The 23,149-nt window shown below is 46.6% G+C and overlaps 2 protein-coding genes across 2 annotated transcripts in view; one reads left to right on the top strand and one right to left on the bottom strand.

Moving 5' to 3' along the window:
• The window catches only part of BORA (BORA aurora kinase A activator), a 65,831-nt gene extending 44,434 nt beyond the window's left edge, over positions 1–21,397 (bottom strand). The window contains exons 1-2 of the mRNA XM_068267846.1: positions 21,289–21,397; positions 940–1,104 (exon numbers count right to left, since the gene is read on the bottom strand). Of these exons, the coding sequence (XP_068123947.1) occupies positions 940–1,104; positions 21,289–21,375 (252 nt within the window). The 5' untranslated portion in view covers positions 21,376–21,397. The remainder of the gene's footprint in view (positions 1–939; positions 1,105–21,288) is intronic.
• Positions 10,135–14,676, top strand: MZT1 (mitotic spindle organizing protein 1). Its single transcript, XM_068271077.1, has 2 exons — positions 10,135–10,166; positions 14,477–14,676. Exons 1-2 carry the CDS (start codon positions 10,148–10,150, stop codon positions 14,674–14,676), a joined length of 219 nt encoding a protein of 72 aa, XP_068127178.1. The 5' UTR covers positions 10,135–10,147.
• Positions 21,398–23,149: the final 1,752 nt, after the last annotated feature.

Below are 23,149 nucleotides of genomic sequence, written 5' to 3'. Positions count from 1 at the left end.
AGACACCAGGAGAATGGGAAGGCTCATTAGGACCCGGAGCCTTCACTCTCCTTAGGCAAGTATCTGTTTTTTATTTTAAAATTAAAGGAATACTGTAGGGGGGGGGGGGAATGAGTTGAACTTACCCGGGGCTTCTAATAGTCCCCCGCAGACGTCCTGTGTCCATGTAGCCACTCACTGCTGCTCAGGTCCCGCCTCCGGTTCAGTTCTGGAATTTCAGACTTTAAAGTCTGAAAACCACTGCACCTGCGCAGCCGTGCCCTCGTTCCCGCTGATGTCACCAGGAGCGTACTATGCAGGCTCAGACTGTACTGGGACTGCGCAGTACACTCCTGGTGACATCAGTGGGAGCGAGGGCACGGCAACGCAGGCGCAGTGGTTTTCAGACTTTAAAGTCTGAAATTCCAGAAGTGAACTGGAGGCGGGGCCGGAGCATCGGTAAGTGACTGTGGGGGCACAGGACGTCTGCGGTAGACCATTAGAAGCCCGGAGTAAGTTCAAATCATTTTCCCCCGACCCCCCTACAGTATTCCTTTAAATTCAGGCTCTCTTTAAAGCAAACCTGTTATTTAAAAATTAAAAAAAAAAAAAAAAAAAAAAATGATACTTACCTAGGGACAGGGATCCCTCAGAGTCTTCCTGTCCTCCTCCGCCAGGACGCTCCAGTGCCGAGACCCCTGAAGCACGTGGGTGTGTGCCAACACTGTGTGTGCAGTAGCACGTACCCACTCTGGCTACGGCAGGTTCGTGCTACAGCACAAGCTATAAACAAGGGCTTCTAGATGGTCTGTTGTGGGATGCAGCGCTAGAGAACAGGGGAAGCCCTTTATTGAGGAGAGTACCATTTGGGGCACTTTTTCCCCTACAGGTACATTTTAAACTAACCCCCTCCCCCCCCCCCCCCCCCCCCCCAAGGAAAAATCAGTATCTGGTACTCACAGCTGAAGACTTTGCTGCTTTAAACACGGATGGGCTGGACACAAAAGGCTCATGCAAGCTGCTGTAGTCATTAGGACTCTCAAATGGATTCAGAACTGATGGACGTCCGGGAGTCTCTGGCGTTAATTGAGCCCGAACATCACCCATGTCAGAGCAGTCAACTAACTGTATAAATGCAAAACAAAGTCTCCATTACAATATAGAAAAGTTAGTGAACAAATAATTAAGCAGCTTGACTTCCAACTAAAAGTGGATAGTGAATTATTATAAATGTTGTCCCCTTGAACACCCATAATCAAGATATACAGAGGCTAGTTTGCAATTAGTGCAAGCCCAGAGTGATGATCAATGCAGGATGCACTTGCTTGAAGACAGGGCCTCCCATCCATGGTATATGTAGCATCGGTGGCTTCCAGGTGCTAGATTTAAATAATTTACCATAGCAGCTGGGAGTAGAGTGCCTGTGCAGTAGGGTTGACCCGATCGGGCCGGAGCCTGAGGGGGTAGCTGGTACTGCGCTGCAGCTTATCCAGACACAGAAGCCATTCTGTTGTGTGTCACGTGGTTTTCCCTTTTCCATAGAGGAAGTGTGGTGCACAACTGTTGCCTAGTGATGTGTGTGTACAACAATGGGACCCCACAGGATCGAGTCTACTCTCTGTGGGCAACAAAAGTTGTGGCCAAAGTTTGTGTGTGCAACTCAAAGTCAATAGGAACTGCTACAACAACAACAATAATAATAATAATAATATGAAGCAGATACTTGCCCAAGAAGAGGGAAGACTCTGGGTCCTATAGAGCCTTCCCGCTCTTCTCTCACTCCTGGTTCCAGCACTGGCTCCCCGGTACTAGCAGTATTCCACCAATTTGGTGAAATACTTCTCTCTCTCTCTCTCTCTCTCTCTCTCTCTCTCTCTCGTGTGCGCAGTATGGAGCCACCTGTCTTTGGAAGGACTCTGCTCCCAAAGACTTCCGAAGTCCACCGCAGCGGGGCATTCAAACGGGGGAGCCAGTGCTCAACAGTGGGGATCAGGAAGGCTCTATAGGACACAGAGCCTTTCCTTAGGTAAGAATCTGCTTTTTTTTTTTTTATTCTTTTTAGCGATCCCCAAAGACTGGCTTATGGGAGTGATCATAAAAATGTATGGGTTAATTGAGATATAGGATAACAATCCTCAGTAGGATATTAGTAATATCAGTGGCCAATTTTAAAGCAGACCTGAACTCAGAATTTCTTCTCGGCTCTAAATGATACACAACAGCATAATAACCTTTAAGCAGGAAACCGCATAATGAAACTCTACTAAAGAGATTGGGTGGACTGCACCCTCTCGAACGTTTAGAATTAACAGGTTGTAGTAAACTATACCCACACTAGTCGGGATTTACGCCAGCAAGGGTGCTGTAAACCTAAACATGTCCACAGACTGCTTAACAGTTGTCCCCCTACCCCACCCTCCCCCATGCCCCCCTTTTCCCCTTGCTTTGGCAATGCCTGTATGAATCTTGGTCATGCCAATAAAGCCATCTTTGATTTGATTGGAGAACCGTTTCCTATGAGGTTTTCTGCTGGGTCCCCTAAAGTAGACTAGTGACAATACTTTTGAGCCACAACAACCTCCCAACCTGGATGAGTGAATACAGCAATGTAAAGCCACATACATCATACAAAGCATTTGACACAGAGGCAGAGTTGCTTGCCGATAAACATAGTTGGGACAAGGTCCTCCAGTACCCAAGGCTGAGACACCAAAGTGTGCCCCTCTATCCCTGCCACCCCAGCCGTCACACACTGATTCCAATTAAACTAAGAGGCACCCCAGGGCCCCCAACACCTTAATCTCTAGTTGTCCGGTTTGCAGACACCGCCATATATCCCCTTTTCTTATTTCTCTCTACAATAGGGGAATGATACAATACAATAACATTTCTATAGCGCTTTTCTCCCATAGGACTCAAAGCGCTTAGGCTCTCTCAGATTCAGTAATTAGTAGGATGAAGTATTCACACAACAAAAGTTATATTTCTGCAAATGCCAGACTGAACAGGTGGGTTTTCAGTCTGGATTTAAACACGTCCAGGGATGGGGCTGTCCTGATCTGTTGAGGTAAGGAGTTCCAAAACGCAGGGGCAGCATGACAGAAGGCTCTGGGACCAAAAGTTTCCAAGTGGACTCTGGGTATGACTAGATTATTAGAACCTGTGGATCTGAGAATGCGGGGATTGCTACGCAGCTGTAACATATCTTTCATGTATCCAGGGCCTAGATTATTCAGGGATTTAAATGTCAGTAGGCCGATCTTGAATAGGACCCTCCATTCTATAGGTAGCCAGTGAAGGGAATGCAGGACTGGCATTATGTGGCAGTGACGGGGTTGGTTAGTTAGCAGTCTGGCAGCAGTATTCTGTATCAGCTGTAGGCGGTACAAGACCTTTTTTGGAAGGCCAGTGTAGAGAGCATTGCAGTAGTTGCATGATAGCTGAGTGAGTTGTGCGCCCCCTCCCTACACTGCACCGAGGCTGGAGCCTCTCTCACCTCCGCCTTGGCCTGGCCGATATGGATCACCACAGCTGAGAATCCAGCATGTGCACAGCAGTCCCTGACCCACTCAGCCAACTATCAGCTTCGGGGTTTGCTTCAGCCAAAAAACCATTGTTATCACCACTAACCTGGCTCCCATGTGATGTCACCCCCGAATAGCAATAGAACATATCACTAGCCTAATGCCTAGCAATGCATCTGTACAACCTTGGCTCTGCAATGTCATCCGAGGCATCAAATCCCAATCCCACCAGGCGACATGCACCGCATATATGTACGAGGCTTCAGAAATACCTACAACTCTCCAGAGGGACCATATCTTGCAACTAGAAATTTGCCTCGAGTAAGAGAGCTTTATAGTCCTTCTTAGCTCATGTCACTTGCCAGGCAATCTGTAAATCATGTGACTAGTGACAATATATGGCATACCAATTTCATAAGTCTGTTGCAAATGGCATGCAACTTGAAACTGAGCCAAATCAAACTCAGTAGCTACTTATTTTGACTGGTTCTTATTCTACTTGTATTTTATTAGCTACAACTCGGAAAATTAGCAAACCACTGATCAGCTGTACGTGTGACCTCTATTACTGCAGTGTACTTACTCAATTTTCAGCTGAGACGCTAAAATACTCAGTTTTCCTGCAGGCAGGCTCTACACCTGTGAGCTCTAGAGTTCTGGCACTCAAGTTAAACATTGTCAGGAGCAAACAGAATTAAAAGGCTAATAAAAGCAAAATTATACCCCATAGCAGTTACTATGACTGTAAGGACTATTACTTTGCTGCTTCCATAATACTAGGGATGCACAGCAGCACAACACACATAGGAGGAGCATTACAGAGGAGATGCCAGGAGTTACCGGGGTGTGATGAGAAGGAGCCCTCTAGATAAGGGTGCCGCTGGATGGTTTTATCAGTATGTAGACAACACCGCTTGCATGTAGGCAGGCTTCACCCTCCCGCTCACACAGCCGCCGTACTACACACGCTATTCTACACTTCCCTCTACAAAGAACGATCCTGCCACTCAGCCAATCAGCGCTGTCCACAGCAACTCTCCACCAATCACAACGCCAAGACGGGGCGGAGCTCCTGCATACCACCCTTATCCAATGATACGGAGGCTGCCGAACAAATTCGAATGCAGCCCCGCCCCGTCACCATAAGAACTGTGTACACCTTCACGTCACAAAAACTGATTCCGGGTAGTGGGCGTGAAGTCTTCCCTCACTCTCCGCTTACCATTCACTAACGTTCTATAGACTCCGCCCAACGGCTTCAGCCTCTGACTTGCTCTCCAATTGCTTCCGGGTCGCTAGAGTATAGTATTACCATGGCAAGCGCGCCTGTCAGTGTGAGCGCTATGCGGGAGACCATGGATGGTGAGTATGTGTGCGGCTGTAGCCTGTCAGTGTGAGTGCTATGTTGGAGAATGGAGATCATGGATGGTGAGTATATGTGGCTGTAGCCTGTCAGTGTGAATGTTATGCTGGAGACCATGGATGGTGAGTATGTGTGGCTGTACCCTGTCAGTGTGATAGTTATGCTGGAGACCATGGATGGTGAGTGTGTGTGGCTGTAGCCTGTCAGTGTGATAGTTATGCTGGAGACCATGGATGGTGAGTATGTGTGGCTGTAGCCTGTCAGTGTGATAGTTATGCTGGAGACCATGGATGGTGAGTATGTGTGGCTGTAGCCTGTCAGTGTGATAGTTATGCTGGAGACCATGGATGGTGAGTATGTGTGGCTGTACCCTGTCAGTGTGATAGTTATGCTGGAGACCATGGATGGTGAGTGTGTGTGGCTGTACCCTGTCAGTGTGAGCGCTATGCTGGAGACCATGGATGGTGAGTGTGTGTGGCTGTACCCTGTCAGTGTGAGTGCTATGCTGGAGACCATGGATGGTGAGTATGTGTGGCTGTACCCTGTCAGTGTGATAGTTATGCTGGAGACCATGGATGGTGAGTATGTGTGGCTGTAGCCTGTCAGTGTGATAGTTATGCTGGAGACCATGGATGGTGAGTATGTGTGGCTGTAGCCTGTCAGTGTGATAGTTATGCTGGAGACCATGGATGGTGAGTATGTGTGGCTGTACCCTGTCAGTGTGATAGTTATGCTGGAGACCATGGATGGTGAGTATGTGTGGCTGTAGCCTGTCAGTGTGAATGTTATGCTGGAGACCATGGATGGTGAGTATGTGTGGCTGTACCCTGTCAGTGTGATAGTTATGCTGGAGACCATGGATGGTGAGTGTGTGTGGCTGTAGCCTGTCAGTGTGATAGTTATGCTGGAGACCATGGATGGTGAGTATGTGTGGCTGTAGCCTGTCAGTGTGATAGTTATGCTGGAGACCATGGATGGTGAGTATGTGTGGCTGTAGCCTGTCAGTGTGATAGTTATGCTGGAGACCATGGATGGTGAGTATGTGTGGCTGTACCCTGTCAGTGTGATAGTTATGCTGGAGACCATGGATGGTGAGTGTGTGTGGCTGTACCCTGTCAGTGTGAGCGCTATGCTGGAGACCATGGATGGTGAGTGTGTGTGGCTGTACCCTGTCAGTGTGAGTGCTATGCTGGAGACCATGGATGGTGAGTATGTGTGGCTGTACCCTGTCAGTGTGATAGTTATGCTGGAGACCATGGATGGTGAGTATGTGTGGCTGTAGCCTGTCAGTGTGATAGTTATGCTGGAGACCATGGATGGTGAGTATGTGTGGCTGTAGCCTGTCAGTGTGATAGTTATGCTGGAGACCATGGATGGTGAGTATGTGTGGCTGTACCCTGTCAGTGTGATAGTTATGCTGGAGACCATGGATGGTGAGTATGTGTGGCTGTACCCTGTCAGTGTGAGCGCTATGCTGGAGACCATGGATGGTGAGTGTGTGTGGCTGTACCCTGTCAGTGTGAGCGCTATGCTGGAGACCATGGATGGTGAGTGTGTGTGGCTGTACCCTGTCAGTGTGAGTGCTATGCTGGAGACCATGGATGGTGAGTATGTGTGGCTGTACCCTGTCAGTGTGATAGTTATGCTGGAGACCATGGATGGTGAGTATATGTGGCTGTTGCCTGTCAGTGTGATAGTTATGCTGGAGACCATGGATGGTGAGTATGTGTGGCTGTACCCTGTCAGTGTGAGCGCTATGCTGGAGACCATGGATGGTGAGTGTGTGTGGCTGTACCCTGTCAGTGTGAGTGCTATGCTGGAGACCATGGATGGTGAGTATGTGTGGCTGTACCCTGTCAGTGTGATAGTTATGCTGGAGACCATGGATGGTGAGTATGTGTGGCTGTAGCCTGTCAGTGTGATAGTTATGCTGGAGACCATGGATGGTGAGTATGTGTGGCTGTACCCTGTCAGTGTGATAGTTATGCTGGAGACCATGGATGGTGAGTATGTGTGGCTGTTGCCTGTCAGTGTGAGTGCTATGCTGGAGACCATGGATGGTGAGTATGTGTGGCTGTACCCTGTCAGTGTGATAGTTATGCTGGAGACCATGGATGGTGAGTATGTGTGGCTGTACCCTGTCAGTGTGAGCGCTATGCTGGAGACCATGGATGGTGAGTGTGTGTGGCTGTACCCTGTCAGTGTGAGCGCTATGCTGGAGACCATGGATGGTGAGTGTGTGTGGCTGTAGCCTGTCAGTGTGAGCGCTATGCGGGAGACCATGGATGGTGAGTATGTGTGGCTGTACCCTGTCAGTGTGAGTGCTATGCGGGAGACCGTGGATGGTGAGTATGTGTGGCTGTACCCTGTCTGTATGATAGTTATGCGTGAGACCATGGATGGTGAGTGTGTATGGCTGTAGCCTGTCAGTGTGAGTGTTGTGTAGGAGACCATAGATGAGGGGGGTGGGGGGTATGTGTGGCTGTAGCCTGTCAGTGTGAGCGCTATGCGGGAGACCATGGATGGTGAGTATGTGTGGCTGTAGCCTGTCAGTGTGAGCGCTATGCAGGAGGCTATGGATGGTGAGTATGTGTGGCTGTACCTTGTCAGTGTGAGCGCTATGCGGGAGACCATGGTTAGTATGTGTGGCTGTAGCCTGTCAGTGTGAGCGCTATGCGGGAGACCACGGATTGTGAATATGTGTGGCTGTACCCTGTTAGTGTGAGCGCTATGCGGGAGACCATGGATGGTGAGTATGTGTGGCTGTACCCTGTCAGTGTGAGCACTATGCGGGAGACCATGGATGGTGAGTATGTGTGGCTGTAGCCTGTCAGTGTGACCGCTATGCGGGAGACCACGGATTGTGAATATGTGTGGCTGTACCCTGTCAGTGTGAGCGCTATGCGGGAGACCATGGATGGGGAGTATGTGTGGCTGTACCCTGTCAGTGTGAGCACTATGCGGGAGACCATGGATGGTGAGTATGTGTGGCTGTAGCCTGTCAGTGTGAGCTCTATGCGGGAGACCATGGATGGTGAGTATGTGTGGCTGTAGCGTACGAGAGAGAACGGCGCCGGAGACTTGGGCGCAGGACACAGCCAGTATATGGCTAATCCTGCTGCCGCACAAGTCTAGGCCGTGTTAATTACTATTCCCCCTCCAGGCCGACATGGATAGTGGGGGAATGAAATAATTCGGCTTCCAGCAATAGCTGGAAGCCGAATTATTGTTTTAAAAGCAACTTCAGATCCGTCTTCTGACGGCGCTGAAGTTACTCCATGTGCCTGCGATAGCCGTAGTTCCTATTACGGCCTATGGTGGCGCCGGCTGCGCCCAAGTCTCCTGCGCTGCTGCGCCCAAGTCTCCAGCGCTGGATTTACCGTGTTCGGTGGCTGTACCCTGTCAGTGTGGGCGCTATGCGGGAGACCATGGTTAGTATGTGTGGCTGTAGCCTGTCAGTGTGAGCGCTATGCGGGAGACCATGGTTAGTATGTGTGGCTGTAGCCTGTCAGTGTGAGCGCTATGCGGGAGACCATGGTTAGTATGTGTTGCTGTAGCCTGTCAGTGTGAATGTTATGCGGGAGACCATAGATGGGGGGGGGGGGGGGTGTATGTGTGGCTGTAGCCTGTCAGTGTGAGTGCTATGCGGAGGACCATGGATGGTGAGTGTGTGATTGTATCCTGTCAGTGTGAGCGCTATGCGGGAGACCATGGATGGTGAGTATGTGTGGCTGTAGCCTGTCAGTGTGAGCGCTATGCAGGAGGCTATGGATGGTTAGTATGTGTGGCTGTACCTTGTCAGTGTGAGCGCTATGCGGGAGACCATGGTTAGTGAGTATGTGTGGCTGTAGCCTGTCAGTGTGAGCGCTATGCGGGAGACCACGGATTGTGAATATGTGTGGCTGTACCCTGTCAGTGTGAGCGCTATGCGGGAGACCATGGATGGTGAGTATGTGTGGCTGTACCCTGTCAGTGTGAGCACTATGCGGGAGACCATGGTTAGTATGTGTGGCTGTAGCCTGTCAGTGTGAGCGCTATGCGGGAGACCATGGTTAGTATGTGTGGCTGTAGCCTGTCAGTGTGAGCGCTATGCGGGAGACCATGGTTAGTATGTGTTGCTGTAGCCTGTCAGTGTGAATGTTATGCGGGAGACCATAGATGGGGGGGGGGGGGGTGTATGTGTGGCTGTAGCCTGTCAGTGTGAGTGCTATGCGGAGGACCATGGATGGTGAGTGTGTGATTGTATCCTGTCAGTGTGAGCGCTATGCGGGAGACCATGGATGGTGAGTATGTGTGGCTGTAGCCTGTCAGTGTGAGCGCTATGCAGGAGGCTATGGATGGTCAGTATGTGTGGCTGTACCTTGTCAGTGTGAGCGCTATGCGGGAGACCATGGTTAGTGAGTATGTGTGGCTGTAGCCTGTCAGTGTGAGCGCTATGCGGGAGACCACGGATTGTGAATATGTGTGGCTGTACCCTGTCAGTGTGAGCGCTATGCGGGAGACCATGGATGGTGAGTATGTGTGGCTGTACCCTGTCAGTGTGAGCACTATGCGGGAGACCATGGATGGTGAGTATGTGTGGCTGTAGCCTGTCAGTGTGACCGCTATGCGGGAGACCACGGATTGTGAATATGTGTGGCTGTACCCTGTCAGTGTGAGCGCTATGCGGGAGACCATGGATGGTGAGTATGTGTGGCTGTACCCTGTCAGTGTGAGCACTATGCGGGAGACCATGGATGGTGAGTATGTGTGGCTGTAGCCTGTCAGTGTGACCGCTATGCGGGAGACCATGGTTAGTGAGTATGTGTGGCTGTAGCCTGTCAGTGTGAGCGCTATGCGGGAGACCATGGATGGTGAGTATGTGTGGCTGTAGCCTGTCAGTGTGAGCGCTATGCGGGAGACCATGGATGGTGAGTATGTGTGGCTGTACCCTGTCAGTGTGGGCGCTATGCGGGAGACCATGGTTAGTATGTGTGGCTGTAGCCTGTCAGTGTGAGCGCTATGCGGGAGACCATGGTTAGTATGTGTGGCTGTAGCCTGTCAGTGTGAGCGCTATGCGGGAGACCATGGTTAGTATGTGTGGCTGTAGCCTGTCAGTGTGAGCGCTATGCGGGAGACCATGGTTAGTATGTGTTGCTGTAGCCTGTCAGTGTGAATGTTATGCGGGAGACCATAGATGGGGGGGGGGGGGTGTATGTGTGGCTGTAGCCTGTCAGTGTGAGTGCTATGCGGAGGACCATGGATGGTGAGTGTGTGATTGTATCCTGTCAGTGTGAGCGCTATGCGGGAGACCATGGATGGTGAGTATGTGTGGCTGTACCCTGTCACTGTGAGCGCTATGCGGGAAACTATGGATTGTGAGTACTGTGGCTGTAGGTTGTCAGTGTGAGTGCTATGCGGCAGGCTATGGATGGTGAATGAATACGTGTGGCTGTAGCCTTTCAGTGTGAGTGTTGTGCGTGAGAGCTATTATTATAAAATTTTACGTATAAAGTGCTAACATATTATGCAACACTGTACAATTGGTAGGGGAGACATTACATTGTTATTTTTAATGGTTGTCATCAGCATAGACATCAAGGAGTTAGTTGAGACCAAGGAGAGAAGTTTGCGAAAGTAGGAGGTGTAGAGGGAGAAGAGTAGCGAGCTGAGGACAGAGCCCTTTGAAGACTTTGACAGAAGGGGGGAGGAGAACCTGTTAAAGCAGGATGATCAGCCATACTATGCCAGGAAAAAAACATATACAAGTTGGTAACTACCTACATAACAGATGTATGGTACTGTCCATGTTTTGATTACAGTGAATTGTATATAGTAAATGAAGAGAAAACTGTTCCTGACAGTTTCCATTTTATATTACCTCAGAGTGAAGCCAGTCCTGATGTAATTTCCTGCCTTAATTTGTCCTCCAATCTGCCATGTCATAGCTAGCTGGCTTGTTAACATGTGTGAGCACAAGCATCAGATTACAGCTCAGCAGCTTTACACTGAAGTGCCCCTGAGCCAGTCTGTGAGGCGCAGGGATCTGGGAGGGGAGATGACAAGCTTCCCTCTCTCTCTGTGATGGCAGATAATAGCGACAGCCTGACTGTGAGTAAGATTTATTACAGCAGAAACATTTCTGATTAGATTAGAGAACTTGCACTGTACGGTGAGGTTCAAGGCTTTACAATTAACACAGAGAAGAGGGTAAATGGAATTTGATTTTGTGGCTGACAATCCCTCTTTAAGGGCCCATTCACACTAGAGCGTTTTGCCGGCGATTCCGACAAAACACTCAAGCGCAGTGTTCTCCCCAGGCTCTTAGCGCTAGTGCTTTTTAAAGCACTAGTGCAATGGTACCCTATGGGCCCGTTCTCACTTGGTTGGTTTGCATTAATTGCCGGCGATTACTGCAAATCGCCAAACGCAAACGTATAGCCTGCACCATTTCAGGTGATTTTCCGGCGATCGCGTTTCAGTGCTATGGAAGCGCTAAACGCGATCGTGGAAAAATCGCTGCGGTGTCTAGTGATTTTTTTTCTCCGTGTTAAATGCGGCAAAATCACTCTCGCAAAACGCAGGCGGTTTTGTGCTTTTAGGTGCGAATGGGGCCTAAGGGAGGTTTGGAAGCAGAGATAAGGAGAACACCAAGTCAGGGCTGAGTTGCAGATACCAACTGAGTATAGGGTTTGGATGGTCATCGTTGTTGAAAGAAGAGGAGAGCTAAGGAGGAGAAGAATGAAATGGTGATCTTTCAATTTGGATAATATGAGGTTATTGGCGACCTGTCTCTGTCTAGTGGGCAGGGCGCAATCCATATTGAAGGAGGTCAAATAAGGAGTTAGAGTAAAAAAAAAATGTAGTGTCATTTGTAGACCAGGTGTTTGAGTAGTTATGAAGGGAAGAAGAGAAATGGGAAGGCAGGGACGGATCGAGTGGTCTGACTTGTCTGTCCGGGGTTCAGCTATATAGCCAACTCCTACATCAGCTGTAGCTTAGTTTAAGGCGTAGGTGGGGCATTGGTGTTATGCTTAGATAGTTGTGGTTCTTGTTATGAGTTGGGGGGGCATAAGGTGTGCATAGAGAAAGGTTAAAAAATTCTTCCTAAAAGTTGCCATACATCTGGCAATTTTTGTGGCCGGTTGACCACCCGATTTAATCATTAATAGTATTGATTTGGTTTAAAATTGGTGCAGCAACAAGTATGCCCGATCGACTGATTCTACTGATGTCAAACCAGCCATCAGGTCAGCCAGGAGCTGACGGTAAAAAGGAGATAATTTAAAGTTTCAGCACCTGGATGCCAAACTGGCATATGCCAGCAAATTAAAGGTTTTGGCCGTGGTCAGGCAGTATATTTGTGGTGCAATTGGGGATCATGGGTAGTAACTACATTGAATATTTGTAATCTGTATTGAGGGATGTAACAACCTGGGATCACTGGGTTGCTGGATTGTCCAGGGTGCTCTATCATTGTAAAAATATTGGTCATTTCCACTATCAATATTTTTACCATACACTTACCCGGCACCCATTCTCACAATAACCCTCTGCTCCTTGTGCCTAACACTAGCCCTGTCACCTAATGCCGAACACTAACCTACCCCTCCTAATACTGAACGCTAACCCTGGTGCCCAAATGACCATTACTTCTAGCCAGTCATCTACAAAATTGAAACGGAATTAGAAACGAGAAGTCCGTACAAATCACCTGGCAGAACTAAAGATGTTGCCATCTGTGATAAATGTCAGGTTGTAAATCAGGGAGAGGAAAGATTTTACAATGGGCAAACACTTACTACATAATCTTTAAATGAATATTGTAAAAAAATAAGGAAATGTATTAATTATGTTGTACTACAGTTCCTCATAGTATTTTAAGACTTATTACATTAGTTCAGTGTTTCCCAACCTTTTCCAGCCCGGGGAACACTGTCTGACCAAATTTTTCTCCGGGGAACGGCGCGCGCGCGCGCGCGGTGGGGGCGATGCGGCCCCCGGTTGTTTGCGCGACCTAGTGGACAGTGCCGCTATGGGGGGGGGGGGGGGCTGGGGTGCGGCTGCATAGCTGGCATAGTTGCCCCAGTGTAGGGAGTTTAGTTGCCTCAGTATAGTGCCCCAGTATAGCCAGTATAGTGCCCCAGTATAGCCAGTATAGCCCCCCAGTATAGCCAGTATTGTGCCCCAGTATAGCCAGTTTAGTGCCCCAGAATAGTGCCCCAGTATAGCCAGTTTAGTGCCCCAGTATAGTGCCCCAGTATAGCCAGTATAGTGCCCCAGTATAGCCCCCCAGTATAGCTAGTATAGTGCCCCGGTATAGCCAGAATAGTGCCCCAGTATAGCTAGAATAGTGCCCCAGTATAGCCAGTTTAGTGCCCCAGGATAGCCAGTATAGTACCCCAGAATAGTGCCCCAGTATAGCCAGTTTAGTGCCTCCCGCCCGTCCCCGCGGCCGCCGCTGTTATTACCTTGTTAACAGCGGCCGCTCTCCCCTCTCCGGCGCGTGTATATTCAAGCAGCGTATCTCCGGCTGCTCTGTGTGATGCACTGATGCGGAAGAAAGGAGGGCAGCGGCTTCCTGTAACGGCGATATGTATCGCCGTTACTATGGTAACCGAGCCCTGCCTCCTTCCGCATCAGTGCATCACACAGAGCAGCCGGAGATACGCTGCTAGCATATACATGGTCTGGAGAGGGGAGAGCGGCCGCTGCTAAGGTAATAACAGCGGCGGCCGCAGGGACGGGCGGGAGGGGGGATAAGAGCACGGCACACCAGGCAACGTTCCGCGGCACACTAGTGTGCCGCGGAACAGCGGTTGGGAAACACTGCATTAGTTGATATAACTAGGATTATACTTTTTACTTAACATATCTTGAAGTTATCATTTATGGTAGGTTTATTTCAACAAGTTCTTAATGTTTTTTTTTTTGTTTGTTTTGTTTTTTGCAGTCTCCTCATTTTCACTATGGTGTAATAAAAATTCAAAATGGACTGTTGAGCACTGTAATGTGTTCATTGTCTAGTTCAGTAGTATCAGTAGTATCTTGAAACGTGCACGTGGATGGAAATATTTTTCATAGGTCATCATTATGCTTTCCATTAATTAATCCTGTATTTATGTTGAGCATCCTTTTATTAAAGCAAACCTGAACTTCCTCTCTGCTCTAAAAGATACACAACAGCATAATGACCTCAAACTGCAACCCCTGTATACAGGTAACATCTGAAAAAAGTGACTAGAGGTCCATGTGCTAACCACAGAGACACAGTCTAATAATCTTACCTAATCAGGTAGAAGAGTAGCTGCGTCCGTGCCAGCCATGGTGAGCAAGCGCACTACTCCTGATAGCACTGTATGCCTGCGTCGGTCAGAGTGAGCAGTGGGGAAGGAATAAACATGGTACAGAGGGGGGAGCACTGGGGTGCTAAGATCAGGGAGACGGTAGACAGAGACAAACTCAGAGGAATAGAAGAGACTGGGATAAACCGATGAAGGGAGAGAAAAAATGAGTAGGAGAGGTGCAGCCTAAAAAGAGGGACTGTTCTAGCGCCCATTATTGTGAAGGGCCTAATTTGTAGTTTAATAATAATTTAGAGATTTTATTTTTCCCCTTTTTTTTCTGGCAGTGCTGCTAGAGATCTCCAGACTTCTGAACACTGGCTTGGACATGGAAACCCTGTCAATATGTGTGAGGCTATGCGAGCAAGGGATTAATCCAGAGGCTTTGTCTTCTGTTATAAAGGAGCTGCGCAGAGCAACAGAGACACTAAAGGCAAGTGGGAATTTAGTAGGCTTAAATTATGTCTCTTATGATAATGTTTACTGATTTAAATAGTGCCATCATCTTCTGTGGCACTGTACAAATAGATGAGACCTACAATGAATACCTGCAGTTTTCATGTACACTAAGGGAAAGGTGGAACAGCACTCTCCACCATTTAAAGTGACTCTGAAGCGAAAAATATGATACAATTAATTGTATTTGTAGTGTGAATAATTCATAGAACATTAGTAGCACAGATATGAGTCTAATATTGTTTCCAGTATAGGAAGAATCAGGAAGAAACTTCAGTTGTTATCTATGCAAAAGAGCTTCTCTAAGCTCTCTGACCAAACTTTGGTCAGCTACAGTGCTGTTTTCTGGAGCACTTATATATCAACGAAACAGAGGCAGATTTAGATACTGTAATTGTTTTACTGCAGGGAAGTTCAAAGGTTCATTAGCTCTGCTTGTTCTATAGTTTATGCTTGTTTTATAGTTTAACCCCTGCCCCTCCCCTGGGATCGAGTAACTACGTCCATTCATTTCCCCATATCTTCTTGCAGGGGCGTAGCTACAGTGTCCCTCCCCACCGTGCACTCCCGCTCACACACCCTGCCCGCTGCCATGCTCGTTATCGCCGTCGATCGTTAGCCGGGAGATCAATGAATGGGAACAAAGCCCCTGTGTGAATGAACACCGCCATCAATGAGATGGCACCCTCATTCACCAAAGCCGATACTTACATGTCCACGCATTGCTTCCTGTTCGTGTAGTAATACTATGCATATAGGGAAGTTATGCGTGAGGACATTTTGTGGCCAAATAGTAAAATTACATCTACAAACATTTTTTTTCGACATTTGTTTTTCCATTTAAAACTAACCCCTTACCTCCAACACTCCCCAATAGTTACCCAAAATTTTTGTTAAAACACACACACACACACACACACACACACACACACACACACACACACACACACACACACACACACACACACACACACACACACACACCTTAGGGACTGAACTTTTTTTTTAATATGTATATCAAGAGGGTATATCTGTTTTTAAATTATGGGCTTGTAATAAGTGATGGATCTTTATTTTCTAATAAAATATTGTCCCCATACATTGCACTAGGGAAAAATGATAAACGTTGCAATAACCGGGACAAATGGGCAAATAAAATGTGTGGGTTTTCATTACGGTAGCATGTATTATGATGGCCGAAAACTTCCTGTTAAAATGCAGTTAGAATAAAATAATTCTTAGCAAAAAGTGAATGCTTGTTTAGGGGCTGTGGCTACAAGTATTAAGCCCAATCTACACGATACGATTCTTTGTACGATTCGATTACGATTCTATTTAGATCCGATTTAAATTCGACATGTCCCATCGGGATTCGATTCAATTCGATTTGCCATTGCAAAACAATGGCAAATCTAATTGAATCGAATCCCGATCTGACATGTTGGATTTAATCTGATCGTAAATAGAATCGTAATCGAATCGTATCGTGTAGATTGGGCTTTAGAGACAGAGAATCAGCAGGAGTGTCAGGCAACTGGTATTATTTTAAAAGGAAAAATCCATATCTCTCTGTTTAGGTTCCCTTTAAAGAGGGGCGGCCCAAGCAAACCTATATTCTTAAAGAAAACCTGAACTGAAAATTAAAAGTCAAAATAAGCATACACAAGTCATACTTGCCTTCCGTGTAGTCTACTGCTCAGTGTCTTTCTCCTGTCCTGTGTCCTGTTTGTTCACTGTGATCAAGGGAATTTTCTGTCCTCCATTTTGAAAATGGCTATTACCCCATAACATCTTTCTAGTCAGCACAGTTAAACTGTAACATCGCCCACTTGAGCCATAGGGAAACATGGCCATTACCTGGTACATCAGTTTTCCTCTCAGCTATAACTGACAGCAACTGATTTTACTGACAGCAACTGATATATTTCAGATCTGACAAAATATTGTCAGAACTGGAAGGGATTGTCAGAAGAGAATGGTGAGCTTCTGAGAGGAACTGATGGCAAGGTAACTATGCAATGTTCATTTGAAGTTACCTCGTGTTTAGTTTAAATATTTTTACTCAGTACAGGCTCTCTTTAAGATATTCAAAATTTAAAATGAGAGCTGTTGGAAAGGCCTATGTTATCTCTACACTGCTTCTTATATCTGATTCATCCTGTGCCTGTACTATATTGCAGGTAGGGGTTTTTCACCACAGTTCAGTCTTTCTCTAAATACTAATTCTTTCTGAGGCTTAACTGTACATGGCTTTTGCTAAGATATCTGTGTTTGACCACAGCAGCATTCATTATTGTCCCTGACATTCTGCATATAAATGAACCAATTAATTAGCTTGACTGTTTAATCAGCAATATTTTTTTAAATCCCTTTGTTGATCCCTATAGAAAAAATGCAAACACAAATGATTAATCACTTTCTGGAGTTAGACCACAGTCTTGCATCTGTCAGAAACTCCAGCGATGAGAACTCTGTGCTGGAGCTTCCAGGTTTGTCCACTGCTCACAGTAATTGTAAGGGCGCAGTTAGCTGTTTCTGTTGCCTCTTTATTTTGTTATGGAGGATGTAGTAAAAAGACTGAGACTATTGGAAAGCAGAGCATGGACCACGGAGGCATATCGCTAGTGGATCACAGCATCATCAAAATCCTTAAAGGAAACCCGAAGTGACATGAGATAGACATGTGTATGTACAGTGCCTAGCACACAAATAACTATCCTGTGTTCCTTTTTTTTCTTTCTCTGCCTGAAAGAGTTAAATATCAGGTATGTAAGTGGCTTACTCAGTCCTGACTCAGACAGGAAGTGACTACAGTGTGACCCTCACTAAGAAATTCCAACTATAAAACACTTTCCTAGCAGAAAATGGGCTCCTGAGAGCAAGAAAGAGGTAATAAAGGGGGAATTTCTTATCAGTGAGGGTCACACTGTAGTCACTTCCTGTCTGAGTCAGGACTGAGTCAGCCACTTACATACCTGATATTTAACTCTTTCAGACAGAGAAATAAAAAAGGAACACCGCATAGTTATTAGTGTGTTAGGCACTGTACAAGTCCATGTCTATCTCATCATGTCACATGTCACTTCGGGTATCCTTTAAAGGGAAGGTCCAAGCAAAAAAAAAAAAATGAGTTTCACTTACCTGGGGCTACTACCAGCCCCATGTAGCCCTCCTGTGCCCTCGTAGTCACTCACTGCTGCTCCAGTCCCCCGCTGGCAGCTTTCTGACCTCGGAGGTCAGGGCCACATTGCATACATTTTTACGCATTCCAGCTAGTGCAGGAACAAAAATGTACGTGTTTCACCACTAACGCGTAAAAATGTATGTGTTAATGTTCCTGCACTAGCCGAAATGTGTAAAAATGTACGCAATTCGGCCCTGACCTCTGAGGTCAGAACGCTGCCAGCGGGGGACTGGAGCAGCAGTGAGTGACTACAAGGGCACAGGATGGCTGCATGGGGCTGGTAGAAGCCCCAGGTAAGTGAAACTCATTTTTTTTTTTTGCTTGGACCTTCCCTTTAAGATTTATAGATCAGGTCTCCTGAAAACTGCACAGCAATGAAACTGGATGCACAATGGTAAGTTTACAGTCTATCCTGAGCGGATATGTTGTGCACCATCGTGTGTTCGACATGTCCCCACAACTCACTGTTGTGCATCTGTTGCCAACACCATTCGGGTCCCTGCCACCGTTCTATCCTGCTGCCACCAACACTCTGCTCCATTGCAGGGACACTTGCCAGTATATAGATAGGAGTCCTGGTAGAAGCCGGCTCACATTGAATTGCAATGAGAATCCTTCCTAGCAACAGAGTATTCTCATTGCTCGCACTCAGTGAACCAGTGTGAATCCTCCCTGTTGCTAGCAGGATTCTCATTGTTTTTTGGCAGTGAAATCGGAGTTACTGCCTAGACTCTCATCTATATACCGGCCAAGTGTCCCATGCAGTGTGGCAGCAGCAGCGGAGGACCTGAGATTACTGAAGACAGGTAAGTAGAGCAGGAATGTGCGCTGCGGCAAACCTTGTGAGAACGGACACTCTGTTCACAGGCTTGCATTGGTTCCATCAGCATCCGCTATGTCGCAATCCAGGAAAAAATCGTGCAGGTTCCAAATTTGCATTTGCTTAGCACAACTGAGCAAACCATCTACAAGAAATTGATGAAGAAGTCACATCAAGCATCGTCCTTCACCTCCGCCTAACTACCTGTGACCTGGATCCTGGCCCAACACAGTTCATGTTGAACTGCCCCGACCTGTTTGTACCGGTATTCCTCAAAATTAACTTTTCCTTACAATCAGGGATATTTCCTGCTTTACTGAAGGAAGCAATCATCAGGCCTCTCGTCAAAAAACCCTCCCTGGACCCAGATGCAATGACCAGCTACAGACCCGTCTCTAACCTCCCCTTTCTGGGCAAGCTAATTGAAAAAGCTGTATACCTCCAGCTAGAAGCCAAAATACTACAAAACAGTTATGCCCTATTCCAGTCTGGCTTCAGGAAACGCCACAGCACTGAAACTGCCCTCATCCAAATATGCAACCACCTGCTCATGGCAAGAGACAGAGGAGAGTGCTCGATCCTCATACTGCTAGACCTTTCTGCAGCCTTTGATACAGTTGACCATGACATCTTGATAAACAGGCTACAGGAATACTGCGGCATTGATGGCATAGTTCTTCAGTGGTTCCAATCCTTCTTGAATGGCAGAACCCAAAAAGTGTCTATGGGGCCCTTCCTGTCCACCCCTGTACCACTTAAGTATGGGGTGCCCCAGGGCTCAATCCTCTCTCCCCTGCTTTTCACGATTGACATGTTACCGCTTGGAAAACTAATCCAAAAACATGGCCTGACATACCACTGCTATGTGGACGACACCCAACTATAGCTTTCCTTTAAGCCTGGTGTGACAGACCCAACTCTAACTATTAACGCCTGCTTACGTGAACTACAGCAATGGATGAATGACAACTGGCTGAAACTGAATGAAGACAAAACTGAAGTCCTGATCGGAGGGCAGCGCATGACAACAAAACAACTTAACTTGCAGTCTTCACCACTGGGAATTGGAGGCACGGATCTACGCAGCTCTGATCATGTGCGTAGCCTGGGAGTTCTAATTGATGGGGATTTGAACTTCAGAACTCACATCTCTGCTGTGGTGAAATCATCCTATTTTCACCTTAAGAACATCGCAAAAATCAAGCACCTCATCCCCCCAGAAGATCTAACAACTTTAGTTCATGCCTTCATTACCTCCCGACTGGACTACTGCAATGCTCTCTACACTGGCCTTCCAAAAAAGGTCTTGTACCGCCTACAGCTGATACAGAATACTGCTGCCAGACTGCTAACCAACCAACCCCATCACCACACAATAACAATTACTAAAGCATCCTTTTTTTTTTTTTTTTTTTATGGCTATATTTTTATTACTATTTATAGTCCAAGGCAATTACACTTGTATAATTGCCCTTTTATGCTATGCCCAACTTTGGTAATTCACATACATTCTAAGATTAAATGCAGACAGATCTCCCCCCCCCCCCCCCCCCCCCCCCGCCCCGCATGCAAATTTGACAGCAGCCTATTGATTTCAACAGGCTGTGTTTCCCCGTCCGAATTCTCATGGGGGAATTAACTCAAATCGAAACGGACCCTAAAAGTGTAGTTAAACTGACATGTAACATTATAAAAGAAACCTTGGTACATACAATACTAATCCTACTGAAGCCTCTTAGACACATTTGAGGACCGTCGCCAGCAGGTTTCTGGACTTGATCCCTTGGGCTATATTTCACAGCGTCAAATGTTTTACAAATGCTTTGCTAGCCTTAAAGGAGGTGGGGGGACAACAAAGCAGGAGGGGAAATGGATTCAGGCCTGCAGTTGGCTAAGATGATCTATCACTCAGTATCCCATCAGTGTTACCATACACATGCTAGATTCTTGACAGAGGTGGTCCTGAATGGCCAGGTTGATCAAAAGCCTTCTAGCTTGTTTACAAAGCCTTAAGGTGCGTACACACATGCGACTATAGTCGTTTGTAACGATCGTTCCCCGATCTTTACCAACGACGATCGTTACAAAAAACGAACCACCGACTATTAAGGCAAACGACGAACGAGCCAAATCGCTACAAAAGAAAGTTCTGTCTCGGCGGATTTTAACCAACGACGATCGTTTGCAAAAGTAGTACATCGTTGGAAACGATCGTTCGTACTAGGCTTGACATGCGCATTTCACTATTTCTCCATGGAACTTCTCATTTTTATGCGCAGGCGCAATAGTTGCTTTCTGTGATGTAACGTTCGTTCTAACGATCAGATCGTTACACACATTTTAAAACTACCTTTACTTAGGTCGTTCTTTCATCAATTAAAAGTTCGTTCGTCGTTCTTAACGAACGATCGTTGTCGCATGTGTGTACGTAGCATCAGGATTAGCCTGTGTCCACTTTTTTATTATTTTGCATTCAAACACCTGAGAGTACTGTTAACTTTATCTAAATGTAGTTCTCCAGCAAAGCAAATGCAGCATCAGCTGTCCTGAAGAGAAACAAAGTTACTTAGTTTGGTAGAACAAAAGACTGTCCAAACAGTCCAACCAGAGTAATAAAAATAAACAAAAACATTAGTTACCTTTCTTTCCTGCGCCCTCACATATCCAAGTTGATCCAGGGAAAGACAGAAAATCCTCACTAGGCTTATGGTCCTTTTACACTGCATCAGTTGCTGTCGGTTGTAACTGAAAGGATAACTGATGCGCAGTCCAGTGTACGTTTCCCTATGGCCTCTTTTACACTATATACTGAAAAATTAAAGTTCTTTTTTTCACAGGACTTTCTGCTCTAAAAGATGTGCAACAGCATAATACCCTTTAAAAAAAACCCTTTCTTTGTTACAGCTTATACACTGCAGATTTAGTGCAGGATTTGTATCTACTTCCTGCTTCATGGAAGCAGACACATTGTGAACATCCTGTGCTTTCAAATTAGCTTATCTGCCATGGAAATCAGGTGACGTGGGAGAGATCAAATTACAACTTGTGATTAGATACAGATGGGGGGAGAGAATTAGGCTAAACTCTCTAAGGGCTTGTTTCCACTGTTGCGACGCGATTTCGGCCGCATTCCGACGCTTGTAAAAACGCATGCGGATGCGTTTCCACATGCGTTTTTACCCGCGATTTCGCCTGCGATTTCGCATGGCAGGGTGCCATGCGAAATTAACCATGACACTGCCAGGGCTAAATAAAATTGAAAAAGGTGCGAAATCGCACGCGAAATCGCGGGTAAAAACGCATGTAACAAACGCATGCGTTTTTACTATTAAATACATTAGCGGCGATTCGCACGGATTCCCGACGCAGGCGAAATCGTTGGCTCTTTTGTGCGTTTTTTTCACGCTGAAAAAAACGCACCTCAACAACGCTACAGTGGAAACAGGCCCATCCACTTGTATTACATGTGCGGATCTGCATGCGTTGGATGCATGCAGATTCGCGATAGTGGAAACGAGCCCTTAATGCATACAGGGTGTATTTCTCTGTTTTCTTTCTGTCCTGTGCAAGAGTTTTATTCGTAAACCATAATACAGTACAATAACATTTGTAAAGCTTTTTTTTTTTTTTTTTTTTTTTTTTTTTTTTTTACCCATAGGTCTCAAAGCGCATAGATATTTCTCAGATCAATACATAGTTGCATGGTGGGCTGTGTTACAGAGTAATTTGCCAGGTGTTTATAAATGCCACACTAAACAGATGGCTTTTCAGTTTGGACTTTTTCAGTTTGGCGAGAAGTATATGGAGACTGCCATATTTATTTCCTTTTAAACAATACCAGTTGCCTGGCAGCCTGCTGATCTATTTACATTATTATCATTGATTTATAATGTGCCAACATATTCTGGCTGCAGTCGTGCCTGAATTACTCCAGGAACAAGCATTCAGACAATCTTGTCCGATCTGACAAAAAATGTCAAACACCTGATCTGCTGCATGCTTGTTCAGGGTCTATGCCTAAAATTATTAGAGGCAAAGGATCATCAGGACAGCCAGGCAACTGGCATTGCTTAAAAGGAAATGTATATGGCAGCTTCCGTATACCTCTCACTTCAGGTTCCCTTTAAATTGAGATGTCCTGATTGTGTGTGGCAAGGAGTTCCAGAGTGTAGGAGCAGCATGACAGAATGCTTTGTCTCCAAAGGTTTTGAGATGGATGCTGGAGGTGACACGGAACAAGCATGCAGATCAGGTGTTTCTGACTAAAGTCTGACTGGATTAGTCACGTGCTTGTTTCAGGTTTGTGATTCAGACACTACAGCAGCCAAGCAGATCAGCAGGATGGTAGGCAACTGGTGTAGGTTAAAAGAAAATAAATGTCAGCCTCCATATTCCTTTTTACTTCAGGAGTCCTTTAAAGCAGGATTGTCGGCCACAAAATCAAATTCCATTTAAACACTGCATTGTGTTTATAATGCTGCCAGGAATCTCACCCTGTCT

This window comes from Hyperolius riggenbachi, chromosome 2 (assembly GCF_040937935.1).
Source record: "Hyperolius riggenbachi isolate aHypRig1 chromosome 2, aHypRig1.pri, whole genome shotgun sequence".
In the NCBI taxonomy this organism is placed as follows: domain Eukaryota; kingdom Metazoa; phylum Chordata; class Amphibia; order Anura; family Hyperoliidae; genus Hyperolius; species Hyperolius riggenbachi.
This window is presented reverse-complemented; position numbering and strand designations above follow the sequence as displayed.